We start from the raw sequence: 27015 nt of genomic DNA on the forward strand, positions 1-27015 counted from the left end.
CACACACAAAAAGAAGCTGTTAAATTACTTGACGGGAAAGAACTCTTAGGGGTCTGTTTTCAAATTACAGACCATGCTTATTTGAAGTTTACAATCTTATAAGAGCCAGTCAGGCTAATCTGTCACTAATCAAAGCTACAATTTTGTGAGCTTCACTGAGCATGGCATCATTCAGTTATATAAGGAAATAGGGCAGCTGTATAAGGTAATAAACATAAAGCATGTTAGCAATACTTTGAAGATATTGGTACTCCCATATTTTTGTCTTGCAATTAATTTTAGCTAGCAGAATTCCATTTCTTCTTCTTTGTTTTTGATACAAGACACTACTTAAAAAGGGCAAGAAATTAATATTTTAATTATGTTCGGGAGAGCCAGAATCTTTGCTGCATTATGGATCTTTGGTAATCCATGTATTCCATCTGTATCCTAACCTCTCCTTCAGGTATATGAGAACCTGAGAACATGAGATTTGTTCTGAAAGGAGAAAGCTTAGTATGACCTAATCTTCATAACACTGTAATGGAAATGGTAATTACATTCAACTCTGCATTTTTCAGAGTGAGTGAACAGTGCAAAGATAATTCCAAATGACAAATTTTTTATTTCATCTTTTTGGCTCTAAGGCACACACTATGTCTCCTTCCACCATCATATGTCTGGTTGAAAGTCCAAATGAAGTGACCTGGCCTTCTCTGAGCTCTCTCTAAAGGTAGTGTAGTGTGATGAACTAGAAATGTGGTGTTTTGTCTGGTAGTTTTCAAAAATTATATCACTTAAAGTAGATAATCAAGAATTTATTTCCCTGAATCAAAACACCAAAAGGAAAAATTATTTGAACAGGACCAGGACAGAGACATTTTCCTGAGTTACATCTAGCTGAGATAAAGCCCTACAATTTCTGATAATTATTACTAGACATATGTGCATTTTATAACTTATTTTTTATATTGAACAAACTGTGAATACCTTTAAAAAAATGAATGACTTTATATCTGAAAGTCTAGAAACAAAAACTTCAAGGGCAATAAACTCTAGTCATTTCTATGGCGCTTGTGTCATATTTTCAGTGATATTTTTCTCTTTTTGCTTTGTAAAATTTACACGTGTTAAATGTAGTGAATAAAATCCTCATTGAGGAATAAGAGCCCCAGTCACAAGGCCTTCTCTCCTAAAAGCACGATGCTTCCGTTGCAGGTTGCACAGGCTTAGCTTGACTGCACCTGCAGACAGATGGGCGATGGGTCCATGAGGACCAGTGAGGAGTTTTTCCCTCTATCCACATCCTTCCTGCACCCACTCAAATGAAACCCCCCCAGCCCTCAGTGATTGCTTTCTCCTTTACACACATTCAATTTGTACAGTTCAGACCTATAGAGTGCAGGAAATATGTTTAGTCAAGGCAGCTGGCAAAAGTAGATGTTTAACCTTTGCCACAGGAACGACTGTAATCAGTAGTTTCTATTTTAAAATTTATTTATATTTCACCCCATTTCAAAAATTAGATACATCTTATAAAAACATATACATTATAGGCAGACAGAAACTAACCAAGGAAATTAGGTTGAAGAAAAAAAATAGAGATTAAGGCAGTTAAGATGAAGAGGATGTACATAAAACCCATACAATATAAAGCATGTAAACTTTTTGCAGACTAGACTCTGACCTTCTAGCAGGCAGTACAGAGGGAAATCTAGTGAGTTATATGATTCATTATGTCCAAAGACATACCCAAACCAGTTGTTAAGGGAAAGCATGGCAATTTGTTAATAAGACGTGAGAGAAATTTCTCCCGTGGGTCTTCATAAAGGGTCACTGCGTCAAATACTGAGCCCACCTTCAACTGCATCCCAGAATAGATAGATGAATGGATTTTAGGTAAAGCTGTTTCTAATAACACATCTGGGGAATGTGGAGGCATCGTTTCATAGTACAGCTTTTAAAAGCAGTTCTGAAAGGGGCCAGAAGGTTGGGGGAGCGGGGGGAACAAGCCCAGGGGTACACTCTGATGACCTGCAGAGGGCTGGGCGATGTGAGTTAAGGTGTCTGCCAAGGCCGTGGGCTGTAGAGGCGGAAGAGGCCACCCTAGGCAGCGACGTTTTTGTCCTTTACAGCCTCTGCACTTCTCATCCCTCCCACAGCCACAGCTGTTTGAACCTTAGTAAGCAATTGGCCAAAGGATGTGAATCCAGCGACGGGCCAGCCCCTGACCACAGAGGCCCGGTGTAAAAAATATGTGCCAGATGGCCAATCTGATCCCTGTCTGAACTGAGGAGAACTAAGGAGGAAGCAGTAAGCAGCAAGAGTTGTAGCTGTGAGATGCTTTATGAGAGGGCTGGAGGTAGACTAAATGATAAGGAAGCAGAGCAATGAAGAAGGTAAGTCATCAGAAACTATGAGGAAGAGGAAAAGACACCAATGGGGGGAAAGAACCAGTCAGTGGCCGGTGAGGGGAGAGGACATACCTGGCACGTATAGGCAGAGCACACAGCTGAGAACCCCAGCTCCCTCCCAGGCCAAAGCCCTAGAGTTGCTGTGGCCTGGAATTGTTTAGTTCTCACATCTGTGAGCCCTGTCCTGTCATTGTTCTGACTCTTCCTGAGGCTATATGGTTGCCTTTTCCAGTAAGCCTGTCATCATTGGAGCTCACTAAAGGGAATTGCTGGGTCTTTTGAGATGAGTTGGAAGAGATGGGCTACATATCATTCAGGACATTTTGCATAAACTTTCTTAGGACCACGCTTGTGATGGGATCAGACATCTCAATGCTTGAGGCCCATCCTGTGGTGGCCGAGGGCACATGACCTGTATAGCAGTGATGAAGGACAGGTGTACATACGTTACCGTCATCCAGGACACATGCCTGTGTGGAGGCTACTCCGCCTCCAAAGGGAAGAGGGTAGGGGGATTGCTCTGAACAGGACCAAGGATGACCCTTGGCCATCTTTTCAACCATATGTATCCTTTCTTTCCAGTCAGACAGGAGTTGGTCCCAAGGCCAGAGACTACGTGTACAACCTCTTGCAGATACTTGTGCCCTAAAGTATGGAATCATTTATTGGCATTTAGTGAGTGCCCGAGGGGACATGAAGCTAAATGCTCAGCAATGTGAGGAAGCTAATTCAGTGATGACCTTGAACTGGCTTGAATAGTATTTCCCAAAAAACTCATGTCCACCCAGGATCTCAGAATGTGACCTTATTTGGAAATAGGCTCTTTGCAGATGTAATTAGTTAAAATGAGGTCATACTGGATAAGGGTGGGCCCTAATCCAATGACTGGTGTCCTTATAAGAAAACAAAGACACACACATAGAGAAGACAGTTAGGACGACAGGCAGAAATTGGAGTGATGCAGCTATAAGCCAAGGAAGCCAGGAGACAAGCAAGGAAGGATTCTTCCCTAGAGCCTTCAGAGGAATGGGCCTGCCGACAACCTTGATTTTGGACTTCTTGCCTCCAGAACCGTGAGAGAATACATTTTTGTGTGTTTTAGCCACCCAATTTGTGGTGCTTTGTTATCACAGCTCTAGGAAATGAATGTAGCCTCAACCAGTTTTTCCACTAGTGACGTAATAGTGTGGCCATCACTTTGGTGTGTTGATGAATCTGATGGGTGTGAGCTCAGAGATACAACATAGGGGCTGCCCCAAACAAATCAGCAAATGAAATGTCAGATGGTCTCCCTGATATGGGAAATGATGGCAAAATAATCTAGTAAATGCTGCCATTTTCATGTGTGGACATTTTGTAGGTAAGAGCTCTGAGGTAAGAATTTCAAATGTGACTACATTAACCAAATGAAGAATCTGACTGAGAGAGTGAACGTAGGAGAACTAGCCTCCAGAAGGAGACTTCTTTTGGGGGTCCAGGTTTTCACTCCTGGCAATGACAGCTAAAGGGACAGAGCTATATACTTCTTGTACAAAGAGGCAGGAAACATCTGGATAAGTGAATTAGCACAAAGCCTGGTCCAGAAGTGAAAAGCAGAAGCTGTGGGACTGAGGGACCTGTGATTACAACTGCCAGAAGCAAAGGGTTTCTTTCCCTTCCAGCCTAAGTACACAAATAAGTCAGCACTGGGGCCCTTTATTCAGCATCTACCAGGTGCCAGGTATAGTGCTAGGTGCCCTATGATTTAATCCTCATTTATGCCTCACAATCACCCTTTAACATAGGTGCTGTGAGGGTGGGATGATGTACAAGGCAATTCCCCTGAGTCATCAAGATTATTTACTCAGCCTTATCTCTGCAGCCAACACTATGGTAAGGAAAGTGGGAACTAAAATAGAAAATAAAATACCTGGTCCTAGCCCACAATAAATTTGCAATAAAAATAATTCCTTTATCGAGTAACATAAATTTGTTTCAGAAAATAAAATATTTCATTCAACCTTTACTATTCAACCTTGGAACATGTTCCTGGCAAGCGAGGATTTAAAAGACCTCTAAATGCATCTATATTTTATGCACTGAATTGAATAGGAGGGGAACTTTTTTTTTTTGTAAAGAGAGGGAAATAAATTACATCTCAGTGTTCCACAAAACAAATTTTCTTAAAAATTCTTTTCTAGAGGGAAGAGATATGGCAACATATGTATATGTATAACTGATTCACTTTGTTATAAAGCAGAAACCAACACACCATTGTAAAGCAATTATACTCCAATAAAAAAAATTTTTTTTCTTAAATCTTCTGTGATTAAATTAAACCAAGAACTAACTGAGTATACACAACAGGGAGAAAATGTAAATATCAGAAGGGCATTTTTTTCTAGTTGTTTTAATTATGAATTCATCCCACCAAGTTCAATTTCTTTTCTTCACAAAACCAGGTTAATATTGGATGTCAATAGAGAAACTAAGAAGTTAAGTTCTGGATTCATCTCTACCTACAGCATGTGATGGTAAACACCTTGTGATAAAGTTCTACAAAGCTGATGCAAAGAATCTCAGAATCATTAGATCTGAGCTAACAGTAGTTGAGTTGTTAGTAAACTCTAAACAGAATCAGATGAAGAATGTGTTGAGAGGTTGGTACCCTGGATAGGGAGTGAAGAGATCCAAGAAGTAGTCCTGGCTGATGACCATGTGACTGGGGTGAGTCAACTCTTCTTTCCATGGACCTGTTTCTGAATCAGAAAGTTGAAAAGTCCAATGCCTGCTCTTCCATAATTCAGTAGGATTATACAAAACTGTCAGGATACATTACTTACTGTATTAGATGTAAAGCAAGTTAAAGTCTTAGTGAAAAAGAAACCACAGAGTGTATGTCAAAGGTGTAATTCTCAGGACACATGGGGGAGAAAAGTTCTTTGCCTTGGTGTTAAAACATCTCTAAAATTCTATAAACTCATTCATCTTATTTGCATGCAAACCAGCATGGAATGAAATCAGAGTAGATTGCTATTTACTCACTTTTTAATCATTCTTTTCTCATAACTTCCTCTTCCTATGTTACTTACACTCAGAATAATAGCTGGGAGTTTCCTGCCCTGACTACAGGTTCCAGGACACTCTTTTGATTCAGGGAAAGGGACATCTGATAGGGGTAGCTGACATGTGTTCAAAGACGAAAAGAAGAACAGAAAGATGTTCCAAATGATTAAACAAATTGCTCTCTTGACTTTCCTTAAGCCAAAGAAGGAAACAGTTATCATCAAGAAAACAATCCCCTCTGCCACACACCCCATGGTTCATGAATACCCTCTTGAATCTTGCATCAGTAGTAAGCAGAGAGCATTCTGGAGTCCCAGGGGACAGTAATAGCATCGCTGCCCAGATCTCAGCAAACCCAGCGGGGCTGTTTCTGAGATGCTGGCCGGAGGAAAACCAGGAGGGAGGGAAATCAAAAATCACAGGGTTTTTTGCCCCTAATTAATTTGCGTGGTTTGATTTCTGACAAGGAAAAAAAAGAAAGGTCATTTCATCTACCCAGACCTCAATAAACAGTATGTTAGATCCAGGTAAAAATGAAAAGGTAAAAAAGAGAAGGAAATTATCTGTGTGACATGTATCAACAATTCTCTGAATGCTTGATCCCTGTGTGGGAGGCAGAAGAATGGCCTCCCAAAGATGTCCATGTCCTAATCCCTGGAGCCTGAGACTAGGTCAGGTTACGTGACAAATGAATTAAGGTTGTTCACCAGCTGACTTTGAGATGGGGAGATTATCCTTGATTAACTGGTTGGGCCCAATATAATCACAAGAGTCCTTAAAGGTGGAAGAGAAAGAAGGGAAGGTCTGAGTGATATGATGTGAGAAGAACTCAACCCCCCGTTGCTGGCATTGAAGAGGGAGGAAGATGCCATGAGCGGAGGAAGTGAGTGGGTGGCCTCTGTAAACTGGAAAAGGCAGTGAAAGAGATTTTCTCCTAAAGCCTCCAGAACGGAAGGCAGACACCTTGATTTTAGCCCAGTGAGACTATGTTGTACTCCTGATCCGTGGAACTGTAAGACAATAAATTTGCACTATTCGAAGGCACCAAGTTTGGGGTAATTTGTTATGACAATGACAGAAAATACCCCTGAGTCAAAATCTAGAGTAGCTCACAGTGAAAACCAGCTGAATATTAATTATGTCCCAGTCCCAGGGCAATGATACAGTTATAGAGGATAGTTTGCCTGGAATGCCTGGGTCTGGCCTGCTTGGGATTAACTCTAACGCCAGAGTTGAGATGGCTCAACCCCCAAGCACTCTCTCTTTTGGTATTTTTCTTTAAGCACTTGGATTAAGGGATGTACAATATATGCTTATCGGGCCTCTTCTGGGATCTGTGATGTAAAATGGGGTTAGATGTTCACTTAGGACCCATTTTCAAAGCAATTTTCACAGAGAAAACATAACTCAAGAGGCAAAATCTTTTAATATTTTAATGGTGCCACGAGTGAGAAAATAAATTACTCCCTCAGCACCTTCCCCCGCCCAATATGTTCTGGTCCCTGAGTTCTTGCTTTTTCCAGAGTATGGGTCAGTTTCAACATTCAGGATCCCAAGGGCCACAACCCAAGATTCCTAAAAATGCTGAGGCGCTGCTTGGAATCTCGTAGCACAGGTTTACTGACCGATTTAGGTAACTTTCCTCCAGAGTCAAATTCCTTTCCCACAGATCAGTTCTCTAACTTTGCCACAGTATCTGCTACCTTTGTAATACTGTGCCTGCCTTTTGTTGAAATGTCCCAGCACTTGCTATGGAACATACCGGACATCCAGTGACTGCTGCCAGGTCCACAGCCAACTCACAGGACTTGATCAAATCCTCCATCATGGCCAAAGCTTGTCGTAGGTCGTCTGAGAAGGCTGAATCCTTGGTCCTCTCTGGCCCATTCTGCGGAAAGCAAATGCCTTGCTGGAAATCAAAAGGTAAACCATCTACCAAGGGAAGGAGGGAAACAGGACAGAGATAAGGAGCCACGGATCCAGCCAGTATGAAGTGACTAAGAAGGTAGGTACATAAACCTGTTTCCCTGCTCCCAAAGAATGGTAGCTAAGGATATTTACTGGTTTAAGTACAATATATGATACACACACACAAGCAAAATAATTACACTTTCTGCACATTGTACTAATGAAGAATGAAGTTCATAAAATCATGGACATTATATTCTGCCCATATAAGAAACATCCTGAGCTTTTGTAAAGCATGAAAACCCCAGCCCTTTTAAATAGGGTGCTCTCCCTTTTACCCCCCTACCCCCAGGGCCTATTGAAAAGTACAATCTGAGTATCATATTCCTGTATTTAATGTGACAGTCTTATTCCTATGGGTAAAATTATACTTAAAACCATTCCAGAGGAGGATATTTGTAAACTTTAGAGGCAAAGAATGGGCTGTTGTGCAGAGGTTTACTAATAATGATTTATGTGTAAATACCATAACGGTGGCATTTGCCACACTGAATTTCCCGGAGCTCTGCCCTTTCTCTCTCCTCTCCTCCCCCTGCCCTTCCCATATTCTATCACCATTAAAGATGCCAAAGAGGTAAGCCAACGTGATCTGCACCTCCCAAACAGCATAAAGACCCAGCTTTAAGGGCAAACCTAATTTAAGAGACCAACGTTCCAAATATTACTATTGTGACACTTAGGACGTGATAGGGATGGTTGTTTCAGTTTGAAAGTCTTTTGCTTAGGGTTTCCGTATTTTATTCCCCTGCTACCTACATAGCACATCTATCTGTTATCTGGTAAATACAAACAAAAAGATTTTGGCTTCGTCCTTTTTTTTTTTTTTTTTTTTAACACATCAACTTCTACAACAAAGAACAGAGAGCTCTTTGCTGCTCCGTCTATAGCCCCACCTCTTCTTATCCTCTACTGCATGATGTAAGCAAAGCGTTGTGCATTTTCTTAATCTCTACTTAAACTGAAGATTAGCATCTTTGGATAAGAGATATGCGTGACAGGGCTGATGAATGGAGCAGAGCCTGCTGCCTCCACTGAACGATTTCCCATGGATTCTTACCTTCTTACTCATGGTAAATGTGTTCCAGGTCCTGGTGGAAGACAACACACTCTCACCCGAGTTTATTGTAACGTCATTAACAAAGGATTAAAAGTTCTTACACCAGGCATCTTCCTCTTTCCTAATTACTTGAAACTCAATGTGCTTTTAGAGACTCAACGGCTACCTATTCCCTCTCCTTCCCACTAACCCTCCTCCCACAGACACCACAGGTGGCTAGCTTTACAGTGTGTGATATAGGACTCATACAAACATTACTAAACCTCTCTAACTCAGGGTAAATTCTTACAAACATTATTAAACTCCTCTAAACCAGGCTACCTGCATTTGCTCCAGGCTGTAAAATTACTACCTGTGCCTTGAGCTTCCTTTAATCTTAAGGCATCCCCACAGCACCATCTGAGCAGAGAGGACATGCAAATGACCGCCCCTTGAGACACATGCCTCCTATTATTCTTGTTAAAACCAGAATTTTATAATAGAAAAATTGAAAAAACCCACTTCCAAGCCACAAATTTCTTCCCAGTCTGGTGTGGCCATCACTTCTTCCAAGTTTCTTCTTGGTTGTCTTAGAATTCACACACATATACACACACATTTGGAAGGGAACAGGGCATAATGTATATAGATTTACTAAGGCGTACAAAGAAGTAAACATAAATCATTCATAATCCTACCATGCAGGAAAACCACCGAAGGGATTTTATTATATTTACTTCCAGTCTTTTATGTATGCATTTTACACCTTCGCTTACTTTTGTATTCCAGTAAAACATTTTTATGTGGAAGGAAGAAGATATATTACCACTTAATCCTATTACAAATCCCCACTTCGAAATTGTCTTTATTTTTTTGTTTTTTCCTGACTATGAATTATAGGATGCATATTATTTTAGAAAATTTACACAATAAAGATCATAAACAAAGAAAACAAAATCGCTCTTAAGTCTTTCCATGTATAGGCAAACACCATTAGCAGTTAGTACATAGAATGATATTTAATATCCAGTACCTTAGCCGAACCTCCTTCTAGATCACCTGGGTCCATCTCCAAATCCTCAGGTGACTCAAAATCCAGCAGACCCTGCATTAACCCAAAAGCTTTATTGAAAATCAAAAAGTAGAAGGCCAACTTAATCTGTTGTGCAAACAATCTCCAGCCAATGCTAAACTGAGGATGTATATAAATTTGTCTGTTTGTCACAAGTAAGAGGGAAAGAGTAAATGGTACATTCAGCACAGAGTTCTTTCCACAAACATAGAATCACATTGGACACACTATTTTGTAGCCTGCTTTTTCTCAACAACGTATCATGAACATTTTCCCATGACATTATATATTTTTTAAAACATGGTTTTTAATTGTGGCAGAGTATTGCATCCTCTAACTAAATCATAATTGATTAATCCCCCCTACTGTTAAACATTTAGGTTCAATAATTTTTTACTATAATAATAATAATCTTTACACACTTTTCTTAAGGATAAATTCCTAGAAGTAGAATTGTTAATGTTAAGAGTTGTGATGCATGTTTCCAAGTTCTTTAGAGAAGTAGTATGTTCCCACCAGCCATAAATGAAAGCTTTTTTCACCAGCCCCTAGCCTACATGGAGTATTACCATTTAATGCTGTACCAAAACACGCTCACAGATGCCACTCTCGGAGGGAAGCAGAGCATCATCGTCCTCACTCCCAGGCTGGCATGACGGCTCCATGTATAGAACAACAGCTGCACGTTATGTTGCGGAAGCTTCCTGGGGGTCAGCCCTGAGTGAGCTCTCTACTGCGTCACTCACAGCAACCTGTGCAGGAGGTTCTAGTGCCCTCACTTTACAGGCGAAGAAACCAAGGCCTGAGAGGTGCAGGCATCCCACCCTGGCAGCGGCAGAGCCGGTGCAGCCAAGGCTGGGCCTGCTGATGCAAAGCTGAGAGGGTAACTCGTTCTGAGGGCAAAACGTTGGCAATAAGCTTAACTGCCCTGAGCCTCAGTTTCTTCACACTCCAGACCCTTTTGGCACATCTGATGGTGGGGATTAAATAAGAAATACAGGTGGGTGTGAATTTTGTCTTGTATAAAACGAAATGACTTTCTCTTGGCCTCTGATGATGGGTTTAAAATTAAAGGAGCATCTAGTTTTGGTGTGAGGATGATCCAGGATTATGTTGTGACTGATGTATATTAGTTACTTGTACATTTTTTTTGGATCTTTGCAAGGGGAAAACTACAAGTAACGAGTTTTATATAATTAATTTAAATTTGTTACAGGTTTTCATGTTCAGGATAAACAATTTTTCAACCTTGGGCGAAAATACCTGCAACGGTTTAAGGTGACTGTGTTTTACCTTAGGGTAACTGTTGCATGCCAATTTGTGTGTGTGTGAAAACACTTCAAAATTGAGTTAAAAGATATAAATTTAAAATTGGTTGTGTATCTAATCTGCCCCAGGTTCAGTAAATAAACAATTCTTTTTAAAAACAAAAACAAAAACAAACAAACAAAAAGAAATACCTGTGGGAAGATACCCAGTAAACAGCAGGGGCTTGTTTTTAAATTAAGTGAGAGTAGCCACTGGGCAAGAGCTGCTTATAAAGGTTAATTCAAAACAGACCTTGGAGGAGTGACCCGAACCTTTCCCTGAGCTTACACCTGGGGAAGCAGCTTTGACAGAGCCCCTGTCCTGTGTGTGTGGGGGCGGGGGGGGGGGGCGGGTGGTGGCGGGGTCTGGGAGTGCTCTCCTGCAGGTGTCAGAGCAAAGAAAGAACCACCTAGGGATTCAGCAGAACAGAATTCATTCCGTTATGTTGCTCTTGAGAAAAATCCTCAGTCTAAGGGGAGAGGTAGATGTCGCAAAAGGAGAGAAGAATCCAGTTTTGCCTTCTCCCCTCCATTGTTTAAATGCACGTAAAATAGTAGCTTTAGGGAAAATCACACCTCTTTCCTGAAGCTCCTTGCCCCAGCTGTAAAATGGAGCAGATGATATCTTACCTGTAGATATCTTACCGAGAATAGAGGTCTGGCGGCCTCCCCACCCTCTCAGCTGTCAGCAGTGTGCTGGCCTCCCTCTTCCCCACTTTCCTCCCAAGGACCTCTGCTCCCCTAAACTGGGCTCTCCTTAGAGATCCATGTCCTGGCCGCATGATGGACTAGCCCGGCTCCCGGGACCCTACGATTCTTTGGTCTTATTCCTCATTGAGGAGGCTGATTTAGACCTGGGGACAGAAAAAGCCTGAAATCTAGACATAGTTTCACCTCCGGAAGTCGAAGTCACAATTCTACGTATCTAAGGAAAAGAGCACCATAGCACCCACATCTGTTCTCCCAGCACAGGAAGCACTGTCTCATCGATTTACCTTCAACAACATCTGGTACTTTACAAGTCTCTGGCTTGGTCCTCTCAGATACTTAAAAAGAGGGAGACTGTGACCCAGTTGACGCTGGCATACCTTGAAAAGCCAAACAGAGACAACATAAAACAAAACAACACACACACTCAGAACAGAAGCGGCAGCATTTAAATACAAGAAGTGAAACGAGCTCTTCATGGAGAGGAGGGGCAGCTGTGTCGACCAGTTTCATAATGTTATTGGCTGTTCAGTTCGTCAGGAACATTGTGTAAAATGAGAGTAATGGGAAAGGGGATGGGCTTGGCTAGTATTTTTATAGTCAAGTAGGGATGCCGGAACATTTATTTCTTTTAGAAAGTAAGTCCATTACGAGGGAGACAATGGGGCAGACTTCTGAAAAGGCTGTCTTAGAATTGGGGTTTGGGGGTGGTGGAGTTTAGTCAAGGGTACATGATGGGCTTATTGATATCATTCCAGGGAACCCCAAAGTGTGATTTAATTCCACTTTTAAAACCCATCCTAGAAGAGGACCCTGGTTTTCTCACCAGGCTACAACTGCTCCTTACAGGGCTGTCCCATGGAGACTCAGGGCAGCATTGAAACTTCCAGTGTATAATTTCGAAAAAGGAGAGACTTTTAATAAACATAAATTCCAATGCTAAACTCCTCTTCCTAGTTCATACTTTCAATTTCTTTACAAATTGGATGTACATAAACAGTGTCCAGGGAAAACAGTTTGTGGGAGACCTTAGAAACGCAATGTTACCCCAAAGTAGGTGCAGTCTTGACATTCTTGCCAGATTGCCCTGGCTCGGGGCAGATTCTTATGATATTTAAAATATATTTGAAGATCTTCTTTCTGGGTGAGAAAAAGTTAGAACAAATTAACCAGGTAGCATTTTTCAGTAAGAGGACAGAATAATACAGTTTATTCATTCATTCAACAGGCCTGAGTATTTTCAATGTGTAAGGAACTGGGGATGCACAATAAATAACCTTCTGTTGGGGTGAGTGTGTGATGGGGAGATAAACACAGGGTTATAAACAACGCAGATGTGAATGGAGTGCTGTGAGAGCAGCTACAGGACTCTGGTAAATAAATAAGTAAATTCATGAACAGGAGTCGAGTTTTAACTTTATCCTTTCTCCTCTGCTCTTTATCTGGGACACCAATATCTCCCCCAGATAGTTCTGCACTGAGTAGTAAAAAGGACAAAAAAGTGCTCGTAGCCGATGGCCTCTCCTTTCTCTCTCCCCACTCACTCCTTATTACAGTCATCATGATGCCAACCCTACAAATAAACCTAAGAAGCAACCAAAGGATAGAAACATCCCAGAAGGAAAATGTGGCAGTTTGGACACAAACCTAAGTGGTCTGGGCAACCCCTGCCTCAGACATCACCTTCAACCTGCAGCACAAGACTCCGAGACTGGAAAAGCTACACGACTATCTCAGTGCTAGAGATCAAGAGGGATTCCAAGTGCTGTGTGACCTATATTCTCATTGCATCAAAGACTGTGAGAGGTGGGAACACACCTGCCAATATCCCAGATAGAAAAGATACCCCCAGCCTGTGGAGTCAGATTGCCAGCTTCGTCCATTCCATCAGGAGAACCTGGTCCGTCCGCTCAGCTGTGCTTGCCACAGAGCCCGGGCTGCTCTGGCAGAGATGACCACATGGCCACTTCCTTGTGGATTTCTGCGTCCCTGTCCTCTTGCTGAGGCCACTCTTGATGTCCTTCATCTGGACATGGGTTATTTTTCCCCTTACAGCTTTCACTATGTCTATTCTACTTCTAAACACCCTGCTGTAGTGAATGATTTCCATTTCTGTAGCTCTTCCTCTCTCCTGATGGATTGTAAGTGGTCATTTCACTTCACTACAAGGACTACAGCAACTCTGTCCTTTGCTATTCTCTCCAAGAAAAATTACACACACACACACACGTTTAAGAAGGCAGACAGCCCTTGAGAAATGTTGTTCAGACTGGTTAAGAAACTAGAATAATAATTCAGAACTTAACAATAATAACTCCCTTATTCATTCACTCCAGAACTATCTGTTGAGTGCCTTTGACGTGCCAGGCACTGTGCTAAGTACATTTGTTGAACTCAGTGGCTCCCAGAGTGTAGTAGCCTAGACTTGGGGAATACTCCCGCTACACTGAAGGCCAGGCTTATAAAACACTACAAATTGATTAAGGCATTTCACCCACATTTGGTTTGTCGGAGCACAAAGACATTGGCCTTTTGCTCCTAAAAGGATTCAAGGTTTCATTGCTTTCAACACTCAACACCAGAAGATTCTCAGAAGCTGGAGGAGACTGGAGATCCAGCCTTCCACCCAGGAAAACATCGCCAACAGTGAGCCACCTTTCCCTAAACCCTCCCAGTAACAGAGAGGGACCTGGTTCTCTTGGTGGATGCTGAGCTGATACCTGTGTTCCTGAAACCTTCACCCCTTGGTCCTGTGTCTGCACTTTGAGCATCACAGAACATTATATGCCTTCCAGTACTGAAACACAACTACTGACCTAAATTTACTCTTCAGTCCAAAATTCCTTGGAGAAAGCATGTGCACTAACCAGCAGCATATGAAAGTACCTGATTCTCCTTACCTCCCTATAGAATAAATCAGGAGGCCAGAAGAATTGCTACCCCCAAACTCATATTCACACAGGAAGACATGATTTCTTATGGATTAAGAAGACTGTGGCTCAGGTTCAGTTCTTGGCTTTCTTACTTACAAACTATTTGGTCCGAGGTCAGTTACTTAACCTTCCTTCGCTTCAGTCTCTCATCTGTTAAGTGGGCTCACAACAGCAGTCAACTCCTACGATTGTTGTGCGATTAAATGAGAAGATGTATAGAAACCTCTCAACAAATGCCCAATACATGCAGAGTACCCAACAAATGGTAGCTATTGTCAAAGCATTTTTTACTGTTGTAGAGTCCTTCTGTGCGCATTATTTTATTTGATTTCCACAACTTTACATATTGGTATTACTAAGCTTGTTGTATAGAGGAGAAAAGTGAAACTCCCAGGGTTTAAGTGACACACTTGAGGTCATGCTGATAGCAAGTGGCTCAACTTAGATTAGAAGTTAAGTTTTCTGAGTCCCACCCCAGTGTTTTTTTCTATTGTACCATGTGAGATCTCAGAGCAAATGGGACTCAAAGTAAACTATTGACAAATGCTATTCTACATGGAGGTTGGTCTCTGGGGCAGAATCTTCCTGGATACTACAAGCTATCGAATCTGATTGAAACACTTGGCTAGAGCAATATTTCAAAATTCTTGTTCATGATTAGTGGAAGTCTGCAAGTATTACTGAGAAGAGGTAAACTGCTGTAGTAAATAGTGGGTGATGGGCCTGCCTTATTGGCTAACCAATACAGGTCTTTGCACAGCTGTGACAATTCCCTCAAGGATTCTCAAAGGTTAAGTAATTGTGGTTTTTAATTACTTCATTTGTCCCAGAGTAATACTTTGTGCTTGGTAAGAATTTATTACCTGTATTTTGTCCCCAACATCATAAATCATATAGGATTATATGCAGGTTTGTGGTCTGGATTAATGATTTCTAAGGTTCCTCCCAACATGGAGGACTATAAAAAGCTTTGTAAAACTTTAGGAGAGGAATTTTTCTAAGAAAAGATGTTTAGTTAGCAATTGCCCGACCATTTCCTCAAACTTGGCAATTTTAACTTGATAATATCCATTTTTTTTCCCCACAGGAATTTGGTCTTTTTCTCATTCAACAATTTCAATAAGGCTTTGCAATAATGATATAGTCAGTTATGAAATATTACTAAACTCAGCAACTAGATTTCACATTGGTGGTTTGATGAGCACAAAATTGCCAAATAGTATAAAACACGAATAATGCTATCAAAGTAAGTCAAAATGGAAATTAATCAGATTGAATACAAAATGGTTTTTAATGTATCTTGAATTCTGTCCCTGGATGAAAAACCTATGACAAGGCTGTGATGGAAAGCCCAGACAGGGCTATGGAAGGGGTCTTCTAAGTCAGTCAGAGCTCTGAGGGTTGAAGACTCTGTTTCTCCATTATGTCTAATACCTTGAAACCTGGGGATTTTTGTTTGCTTGCTTTCAGTTTATCACAGGTACAGTAAGTCCCCTACATGTTCTGAAAGTGTGTTCGTAAGTACAATTTGTTCGTTAAGTCCAACAAAGTTAGCTTAGGTACCCAAATAACACAATCAGCTATATAGTACTGTACTGTAATAGGTTTATAATACTTTTCACACAAATAACACATAAAAAAATTCACAAAAAGTAAAGAAAAACACTTTTAATCTTACAGTACAGTACCTTGAAAAGTACAGTAGTACAGTACAACAGCTGGCATACAGGGGCTGGCATCGAGTGAACAGGCAAGAAGAGTTACTGAGTGGAGGGGGGAGAGGAGGTGGGAGATGGTAGAGCTGAAGGATCGTCAGCAATCGGAGACGGAGGGCAAGCTGCAAGTTCACGCACGCCTGACATTATTGGCACGGGTTCTGGTTCCTTGCTGGATTCAGTTCCATCTACCCTCTTAAAAAAACAGGTCCAGTGATATCTGGGTAGTAGCTCTTTTTTTCTCATCATAGATGACACAGTAGCACTGGATTGCATTCTGAACGGCTGCTGCAACCTTCGTGTACCGTTCTACATTTGGGCCTTGTGCCTCAAAAATTAACAGATAAAGAAAATCCCCTTGCCATTTCCTGCGTCGTGAATCTCTTCGGTTCTTCAGTTACTTCTTCTTCCTCTTGTCGCTCCACTCTCTCAATTATTTTCACTTTTGTTTCCATCGTTATCGCTCAGCGCATCTTTTTTCTTTTTTTTTTTTAACATCTTTATTGGACTATAATTGCTTTAAAATTGTGTGTTAGTTTCTGCTTTATAACAAAGTGAATCAGCTATACATATACATATATCCCCATATCTTTTCCCTTTTGCATCTCCCTCCCACCCTCCCTATCCCACCCCTCTAGGTGGTCACAAAGCACGGAGCTGATCTCCCTGTGCTATGCTGCTGCTTCCCACTAGCTATCTATTTTACGTTTGGTAGTATATATATGTCCATGCCACTCTCTCACTTCGTCCCAGCCTACTCTACCCCCTCCCCAGGTCCTCAAGTCCATTCTCTAGTAGGTCTGAGTCTTTATTCCCATCCTGCCCCTAGGTTCTTCATGACCATCTTTTTTTTTTTTTTTAGATTCCATATATATGTGTTAGCATACGGTATTTGTTTTTCTCTTTCTGACTTACTTCACTCTGTATGACAGACTCTAGGTCCATTCACCTCACTACAAATAACTCAACTTCGTTTCTTTTTATGGCTGAGTAATATTCCATTGTATATATGTGCCACATCTTCTTTATCCATTCATCTGTCGATGGACACTTAGGGTGCATCTATGTCCTGGCTATTGTAAATAGAGCTGCAATGAACATTGTGGTACATGACTCTTTTTGAATTATGGTTTTCTCAGGGTATATGCCCAGTAGTGGGATTGCTGGGTGGTATGGTAGTTGTATTTTTAGTTTTTTAAGGAACCTCCATACTGTTCTCCATAGTGGCTATATCAATTTACATTCCCGCCAACAGTGCAAGAGGGTTCCCTTTTCTCCACACCCTCTCCATCGGCGCGTCTTAGTACCAACTACATCACTGCTGCTTTTACGCTTGCTTCCAGACATCCTGGGCTTGAAATAAAAATACTGTACTACTGTACTCTATACAGTACTGTACAGTAAAGTACACAAAAGCACAACCACTTGCAGAGGATGCACACACGTGACAATGTACACCAGACACGTGAACTAACTTACGTTATCGGACATGTGAACGCACGTTCGCATCTTTTAAAGTTCGCAACTTGAAGGTTCGTAGGTAGGGGACTTACTGTACTGCTCTTAGACTTATCAGTCATCATTTGAGCTGTTTAAAAATGCTTAAGTTGTTTGATCTATTGTCTCAGGCTCACAAAAAGAAAACAAGCAAGAGAATGAAAGGAAGGGCCGGTTGGGAGAGAGAGAAGAAATGGGAAAAGTTTAGAAAGCAAAGGGCACCGGGCTCATCTCCAAAGGAGGAGGAAGGAGGCACTTGGTGGGGAATGATGCTGGCTAAGGCATTTCTCTGAGCCAGCTCCCAGGGAGCACAACTGGCCCAAACAGCCAGCCTATTTATTGCCCAAAGCCAGGTGGAGGACTGGCAAGAGGGGAGAGGTCTGTGTGGTGGGAAGGGAAGCAGACAGAAATACGATGTTGTAGGACAGGAAGTTCACAAATGGGGTGCTAAGTGGAAGACAGGCTGTAGACCTAAAATTTTCTAACTTTCCTTGATGCCGTAGAAAATAAAATGGAAGAAAATATATTTTCTATAGTTTCAGTTTAGTATTTCTTTTGAGAGTGTTACTACAACTTTAGTGAAGAATTTAAGCCTGCTGTGTGATTCTTGTCCTAAAACAGTTAGCTTAGTCATTCAGAGGAGAATCATCTGCCTCAGGGGTCTGGGGGGCCAGTCTTCCATTTCAGGGGGCTTGGCAGGAAGCCAGGCTTGCAGTCGTTCCCACCTAGCAGGGTAAGCTCAGTCAGGCTGGACTCAGCTCACACAGGCTGAAGTACTGCAAAGGACTCTCGCTTTGCATTCAAAAGGCAGATATAAGTTTTTAGACCACTTGTGTTTCCATTTGCCCTTGCCACTTACACAGAAAATTAAGGGCTGACTTTAATCACATGGTTATTTTGAGTTATTGGGAGCACAGACTTACTCTCTTGAGAAAGCAATGTGCCAGAAGTTCAGGGTTTTCAGTGCATTTTTCCAATTCTTTTAGAAAAGTCCTAGGGAAAGAAAACGATAATAATGCTTTGATTTTTCCATGTATGGGGTTAACAAAATTTTTTGAAGTAAAATCACATAAGGTTTTAAGAGGTGCTTAGAAAAATGCTGTTTTCCAGGCTTTACTGCTTTTGACTCATCTTCAACATGCTGATTTGGAAGAAAAAAATGTATTCTGTGACATTACTAGGATTCCCTGAAACCACTCATACCAGTTCTGGTAATTCTAAGCACCAGCCACAGACAGACTGGATACACTGAAGATCCCTGCTACATGATAGTAATGTTAACAAGAACTGCTGCTGCTGCTGCTACTACAACTATCATGGAGAGCTGACTATAAATCAGGCATAAGCTAAGTGCTTTGCAAACAATATCTCATTTAATCCTCCACCAAACCTTGTAAGACAGGGTTTCATAAGTGTGAAACCTGAGGTTCAAAGAGGTTGCATAACTTCTCCAGAGAAAGCAGAAATGGGATTTCCATTTCAGCCTTGTGTCTGACCAATGGACAACAGATGTGGCTAAGAAACAACTGTAGTACAATTCACCAAGCAGTCTCTTCCCTCCTATCAATTAGATGTGTGATCCTGGGGCCATTAGAGTGAGTAAAGTTAGTAAACAACTTGTGGTTTTGTCATCTGTAAAATGAAAGGGTTGGAACATGATTTCCAAAGTCCCTTCCTTCTCTCATTCTCTAGAACCCAACACCCAAGCAGCCCTGGGCTGAAAGGACAATTGCCTGACCAGTTAGCATTTTCTAACACTCTGGTTCCCAGCACTCCGCTACGATAATAGGTATGTGGACTTGTGTCTTGGTCAACTTTGTATTCCCAATGCTGAACACAGTGCCTGACACAGAACAGGTGCTCAGTAAATGCTGATGCGTGAGTAGATAAATAAGGAAAGGAACCCACAAATGAATACAACATCGATGCCTGACACCAGTACATGCTCCATTAATGTCTTTTCCCTTCTTCCTCGGGGACCTTGTGACACTTCTCGCCTCCTTCTTATCCCATCCTACCCCAATCCAATCCACTGACTCTGGACTACTTGATTAAGCCTAAAAATGTCTAAGCACTTTCATCTCCAAATTCCATCAGTCTGATTTCCATCCTTCTCTTATTTTCCATTTTCCCTGATAATTTGAATGAATATATACCTGTTGTGAAATTCATAAAGTTCTCTAATATTCCCAAAGAGAAATTCCTTGTTATTCCGAAGAACATCTGGAATTAGATGCTTCAGCCAAATAAAATCCATTGGAATGATATATCCCTGCAGAGGTGGAAACAGGGTAGGTTTTACAAACAGGAACATATAAGAGATGATCTGACTTAGCCACTCCAGGGACCAAAACTTTAATAATTGGGGAGTAAGGCACACATGTCCTGAAAGCCATTCCATCAAATACATTCTTTTGATATTATTTTCCTCATGTGTCTATCTTCAGAAGAAGAAGATGGCTTAATGGTAATGATAATAAGATGGCATTTTTATAGGAAGAACAAATCTATTTTTTAAATTCGTCACATAAGTCAAATGTGAAAGGAAAAAACTTACCCATTATTTTATGACCTGATGCAATTACTATTGTCTTATTATATTTCCTCCATGACTTTTTTTAAAAAGCTGTTTTATATGGTTATAATCACAGTACATATATAATTTGTAGTCTGTTTTTCCATATGCATTTTAGACTCATAAATTTCTACATATATTGTTTTAAATTTAATCTTACAAGCATTCATTTCAATGTTGCTGTATATTATTAAAAATAATTATTTTGTAGCAGTTGAATAATACATCATTTAGCATGTATATAAGACTTTATCAACCATTCCCTTTTTACTGGACATTTGGTTTTCTTCTGATGTTTTATCGTAAAAAATTTCTATTAAAACTTTGTACATATAGTTTATTTCTCAAGATTATTACCTTAGGAAAATAGAGGAAGTATAAATTTTCACTCAAGCAAAAAATGCTACTTAAAACAATATGAAACAATTCTCTCATTTATTTATCAAAAAGGTTTAAATTATCAAACCCATTGTTGGCAAGCATATGGTGAACCTAGGTGGGCATTGCTAGAATCATGTAAATTGGTACAATCCATTGAAAGTTATTTTGTTACATGAATCAATAGTCATAAGAACGTTCTTATTCATACTGAAAAAAACACTTGTGATATTACAAGACCTGAAACTTTGGTGGGGATTCTAGAGACATATGGCAACTATTCTGAGTTTCTTTCTGCAAAAAAACTTTTCCAGCTTGCATACATGCTTAACTTCCCCCCGCCCCAAATCTACTTACGTCAATTATGTTCTTAATCTCTTTTATATAAGTCTCTTCCGTCTCAAGCAAGTCACGTATAATGCGCCTGAATCAGCAGCAGGTGGGAAGATGAAAGAAAGAGAGAGACAGAGGGGGGGTGGGGGTGGGACGCAGTGTTTTAGAATTCTTTTAGAATAATGGTCATCAATACAGTTCCCCTTAGTGGCTCATCTACTTAGGTTGTGGTCAGTTCATTCTGTTCTGTTGAACACCCAAGGCCAACATCTCACAAAAGCACACTCTGATCACACTGGCATGAGAAGAAATGGCAAAGTTAAAGGACTCAAAATCCATTTATGCAGCCAGAGAATGACCTGTTTGTGAGCCATAGCATGGGGGTCAAGCGGGCAGACATTGGAGTCAGAAATACCAGGTTGGGATCCTTGGTCAGGAAGGTCTGCCTGATCCCTACATCGCACATGTGGTTTCCTAGATGTTCTCTCCAGCCTTCTGCTGTTTCATTGCTCACATCAAGATCTTGGACCTACAAGGATGCATTTTGTTGTGCATGGGGTTAGATGGATGGCTGTCCTGCCCCCTTCCTCTGGCATTCCATGTTTCTGTGTGATTGAGTTCCTTAGCCAGAAGACATGAGCTCTGTCTGCTTCCCCTGAGAAAGGCAGCTGGGAGGTGTGGTATGCAGAATTCTAACATGGCCCCCAAGATTTCTGGCCCCTGGTACACACACACACATCCTCCCAGTTAGTCAATCAAACACTAACTTAAGTGCTGCTGGGAAGGTATTTTGTCATTCGGTTTTGTTCCAAATCAGTTGACCTTAAGATAGGTAGATTACCAGGTTGGGCACATTCTAATCTCATGGACTCTTTAGGTCTGGGTCTAAAAGTCAGAGAGATTGGAAGCATGCGAAGGCTTTAGCACAAGGGAGATTCTCCTTTGCTGGGTTTGGAGATGGGGGGAGGGCATGTGGCAAGGAAGGCAGGCAGCCTCTAGGGGCCAACTGGCCCCCAGAAGACAGTCAGCAAGGCAACAGGAACACTAGTTCTGCGGTTGCAAGGTACTGAATTCAGCCACAACCATACGAACTTCGAAGAGGATACCTTCTAAGAAGCGCAACTGGCGAACACCTTGATTTTATCAGTGGGACTTGAGCAAAAAGCCAGTCTTGCCATGCCCGGACTCCTGTCCCAGGGCAATTGTGGGCTGAGCTGCTAAGTTTGCGGTCACTTTTTAATGCAGCAATAGAAAACTAATAGAAAGAATGAGGCCAGTCCCCACATTTATCTCCAGACAGACTGCTTTCTTTCTCTCCTCAGGCTGTGTGGCCATACTTTTTTTAGGGCTTTCTTTCAGGCCTCCAAGTGAATCAGTGTTTGTACAAGTGTTCACATGTAGAATATATACATTTATGGTTTCCTGTGAGCTGTTGGTGGATTATCTATTAAACAGTAGCCTACCCTAGAAAAGAGTTTCTTTTCCTCTCATAAAAATGGGTATGACAAGGGACAAATAAAGGACACAATGTAGGAAATTCACACAAATACATAAATGGCTATTAGTCTTATGAAAAAATGCTCAATATATACAAATCCAACAAAAACATATTAAAAAGAAGTACAATTTTCAACTTCTATAATATGGCAGACATTGCAAACCTCAAAGGAAGACCGGCAGATGAAGATATGGAAACACACTCAGATAATATTGGTGAAAGTACAGATTTGTGCAAGATAACTTGGAAATATCTCATCAAAATTTAAAACACATGCTCCTTGACTCAGTAATTTCACTTCTAAGTACGTTCATTGTTTGTAATTAGAACAACAGAACGACAACACCAGATATAAACTGGAAATTACTTAAATTATGGTACATACATATAATGAAATGCTACGCAGTTTTTAAAAAGAATGAAGCTGACTGAATCATGCTGATATGACACAGTCCAAGTATTTTAAGTGAATTTTAAAAACAACCAAGATGTACAATTGTTTGCAGAGTATGACTATTTGTGTAAAATTTATACTATGTGTAAAATGAGTGTATATGCATAAATATATGTACAATTGTATATGCTTAGAAAATTCATGCAAAGAAACTTAGAACATTGTTAACAAGGGGGGTGGGAGAGGGTAGGGGTGGGAGTTTGGGATTAGCAGATGCAAACCGGTATATGTAGAATGGATAAATAGCAAGGTTCTACTGTATAGCACTAGGACCTTGGGGAAATATACTCAATATCCTGTGATAAACCATGAAGGAAGAGACTATGAAAAAGAATGTATATATATGTATAACTGAGTCACTTTGCTGTACAGCAGTAATTAACACAACATTGTAATTCAACTATACTTCAATAAAAAATAAATTAAAAAAAACATTGTTAACAGTGATTGCTTTTGGAAAGTGATACTGAAGACTAGAAATAGAGGAGAATTTTTACATTTTATTCTTCACCCTTCTTCAATCTTGGATTTAAACAAAAACTTTAAACATCTACTGCTTTTCTAATTAAAAAAATATAGTTTACATGACGTTTTAAAATGAATGTTACTGGAGGTAATGACATATAAACCCCATTTGAGAGATATAAATAAATCCTACAATCTACCTATTTTATAGCTCAACAATTATCCTTTCTTAAAAATGACAATTTCCATATCTATTTATAAAAGCTTGTTATAAGGCAAGACTGATAAAGGATAGCCATTGACCAAGGATACAACTGCAAGAAGTATAATTCTACCAAAAAAGTTACTCTAAGATCATATTTAGCTAACGGTGTCTCTGAGTAAGAGGTTCCTTTGCTTTTTGTAAATCATCCTGAAATGACGATAGTTACTATGTCAGAAGGAAATATAGACCTCAATACCAGTCTGTTTCTATGAGCCATGACATAAAGTAGGACCACAGCAACAGTTAAGCATTCATAGAAAACCAGAGTACAGCCAGCCTCTTATGCCTCTGTGAAGCACTGGGCTTAAGCAACTTGGCAAGGCTGTTTAAGAATGTGTTGACGATTAAATGAAGTCACAAGGCAGAAATAACTAGGTGGTGGGCAGAAATCAATCTTATCATCCAACAGTTATATAAGAACTTAGAGACCCCTAGGAGTCTTTACGAATCTGACACAAGAAAAAATCCACAACTCAGAAGAAAAAAAGTCCCTTGTCAGGTCATATCCCAGTTCCAACTGCTTCATTTTACTTATTCGAGTGCAATGGATAAAACTCCAACAATAGAAAGTCTCCTGAACACTGGTAGCCTTCATTTCTGTTCAGATTTTTTTAAAAAAGTTCTCATACCACTGTTAACCATTCTTTTTTCTTTCTTCTCCTCTGTTTTCCTTTCAAATAACTTTATAAAATGGGAGAAAATCGATGATTCTAGCTGACGATTGCCTGCTTCATTATTCCAAAGCACATAACTTTGTTCACAGAAAAAAATCAAGGATTTAATATCTAAAGTCATCAAGTATATATAATGTAGATGAAAAACAGAAAACATTGGGAGTACTCAAGTAATTTTAAAAACTTTAACACCTAGAGCAATTTATGCCCTGGTGGATATCTACCCAGAGGTAGAACACTGTAATTAGTATGGGGTTCACAACGCCAGAGCAGCCCGCATGAATGTAGTCTACACTAAATGTATGCTCTGGCTTTGTTTTACATGTAAAAGTGGTTCTCCCCTCACCCACACCCCCAGGTTATTAAGGAGGAAATGGAGGCATAATGTGTTTTAAGGGACTGTTTCTTCTCTGAAGCCATATTTCAAGGTAGCATAAAAAAAGAGCTTTGGAGATCTGGTTCCATCCTATATGACATCTCATGTTTGTTTAAGATGATACCGTAAGCAAGAGGCAAGAAAGGAAAGCCTTTGAAAAAAATGAATGCAGCCCTATTTGGTAAGCAAGATCATTAATGTAGTATGTACATGTTAGGATCTCCTGATAAGTTTCTTCTTTGCCCACGCACCTTAATCTGTTCCCCCTTTTAACCCTTGCCCCTCACCCCCTCCCCAATTTCCCAGCTCTCCAATAGAAGAGTATCCTTTTGGAAACCAGTCTGTTAGAAATATATTTTTGCTCATTACCTGTCAATGGAATTTGCCATCAAGAGATTTCATTTACTCCTCGTATTCTATCATATCACTCGCGTCAGAAAGTATTATAGATTTTCACTTTAAAAAATCTAGTTTTCATCTAATACCCCCTTTGCCAAATGGAAAGGTCTATTCTTATCCTTTTCAAACCCTAGAGCATCTGACGTAATGGATACTCATCTTCTTAAACCTTTCTCTTCCTTTGGTTTGTCTTTATTATTCAATCTTCATTCACCACCCACCTCTCTGTTTCTTCTCTATTCCTTCCTTGCTTCATCTTCCTCCTTGTGTCTAATGTTGCTGCTCCCCCAAGGTCTGAACTCAGGTTTCCAGACTTCCTTCCCTCCTCTTCCCTCATGCTGTTGACTCTCCCACATCATCATTTTCCTGCCAGACTTTTGGTCATGCTCAAGCCCATGTTGCCAATGGTCTACATACGTCTTCACCTGGATGCCTCCCAGACACCTCAACACCTCAGGCTGAAATAGAACTCATCAGACAGAAATAGCATGCATATTGGTGGAAGGGTCATATTCTAGGGTCCCTAAAACACAGTTGTCATTGCAAACTCCTCCCTGCCATTATCGCTTACATTCAATCTGTCACCAAGCCTCATCTTTTCATCTCTGAACACACCTCTTGGAGTCACTGCTTATTCTCCATTGCCGACGCCACCAATACAGAGCAAACTCCTGAGCCTTCTCATCTTGAATACATCGGTGTGCTCCTAGCAGCTCACTCTTGCCTCTGAGACCTCACTCCCATCAATCTATTTTACAGAACTCCAGTCTATGCCCTTCCTAAAGCTTCAAGTCCATTATGCCATCATTCTCCCTCTTCAAAAACATAAAATAGCTTTCAATTGCCCACAACTGTCAATATTCCTCCCAGGATTTCAAGACTATCCATTCATGTGAAAAGAATCTTCCTAGGGAGCTTGCTCAAAAGGTAAGTACAGACCCACAGATTCAGAATGGGGAGCAATGAATGAAATACAGAGGTAGAATCTGTAATTTTCACAAGCACCCCACAGGATTCTAATGCGGATGTTCCCTTATTTGACTAAGTAACACTGAGCTGATCCACTACTTTAAGCCACCTACCCCCCTTTAGTTAGGCCAATGGTATCATTATTTTATACTTCTTTTCAAATTCTAATCATTCCTGAAAGTTCCATTTCTCCCTTTTCCATGAAAACTCTTTCCAACAGCTCCAGGTGAAATTAGTACCACAGTCTTATCCTTGCTTCCCAGACAAAAACCATTAGATCCATTTACCAAGCATGTACTAGCTCCCTATTATGAGCCAGGCACCATGATAGGCACTTGGGATAGAGAAATGTACCAAAATGCCAGGCCTTAGGGAGTTCATAGTCTAATGGCAGAGACAAGAAAATCAGTGACTCCTGTGCAGAGTGATAGGTACCAGGTAGCCAGAGGAGTCAGGAGCACAGAAGGGAGGGGACATTGCCGATTTTGAGTTGAGTGAAGTTTAATCAGAGTTTTGAAAAAAGCAAGCAAGGGCACAAGGACAGGGAACTGTCCCAGGCCGAGGACGACAGCATGGAGGAGGGAGCAAAGGTGAGAGATGTATACTCTCCCAGTACTTGTAAATTCTTTGGTGGAGCTGGGCCAACAGTCTAGTACGTTCATAAAATGCTGGAAGCAGATATAAACTTAAACACCATCAGTTAATCCTTATATTACAGATGGAAAAAGAGAGCCCCAGAGCCATGCACTGACTTGCCCAAGGTCTCTGGCTTTGGCAAAGTCAGTGTTCTTCCCACTGCATTATGTTGCTCCTCTTGGCCTATGTTTGGGGTGCATCTAAAGTCCTGTTTGCTGATTATGAAATAAAACACAAACTAAAATGAAACTAGCATGGTGATATAAAAATACTGGGTTTCACGAAAATTGGTTTCCAAGTCTATTTCTGCTTCTAATAT

The 27015-nt window shown here is 40.7% G+C and overlaps 1 protein-coding gene and 1 long non-coding RNA gene across 4 annotated transcripts in view; one reads left to right on the forward strand and one right to left on the reverse strand.

Moving 5' to 3' along the window:
* The window catches only part of MCF2L2 (MCF.2 cell line derived transforming sequence-like 2), a 249321-nt gene that overhangs the window by 27065 nt on the left and 195241 nt on the right, over positions 1-27015 (reverse strand). For all 3 annotated transcript variants that reach the window (XR_009008109.1, XM_057545103.1, XM_007195354.2), the window contains exons 16-22: positions 20985-21051; positions 19831-19946; positions 18598-18667; positions 12577-12669; positions 11817-11909; positions 9476-9547; positions 7201-7326 (exon numbers count right to left, since the gene is read on the reverse strand). Coding sequence is in view for 2 of the 3 variants with exons in the window: in XM_057545103.1 (XP_057401086.1) it covers positions 7201-7326; positions 9476-9547; positions 11817-11909; positions 12577-12669; positions 18598-18667; positions 19831-19946; positions 20985-21051 (637 nt within the window). In the remaining variant the exon portion in view is untranslated. The remainder of the gene's footprint in view (positions 1-7200; positions 7327-9475; positions 9548-11816; positions 11910-12576; positions 12670-18597; positions 18668-19830; positions 19947-20984; positions 21052-27015) is intronic.
* LOC130708091 (uncharacterized) lies at positions 3325-7437 on the forward strand. Its single transcript, XR_009008110.1, has 3 exons — positions 3325-3466; positions 4835-5099; positions 7182-7437. It is a non-coding gene; the product is annotated as an uncharacterized LOC130708091 (long non-coding RNA).

Source organism: Balaenoptera acutorostrata, chromosome 4 (assembly GCF_949987535.1).
Source record: "Balaenoptera acutorostrata chromosome 4, mBalAcu1.1, whole genome shotgun sequence".
Lineage (NCBI taxonomy): Eukaryota > Metazoa > Chordata > Mammalia > Artiodactyla > Balaenopteridae > Balaenoptera > Balaenoptera acutorostrata.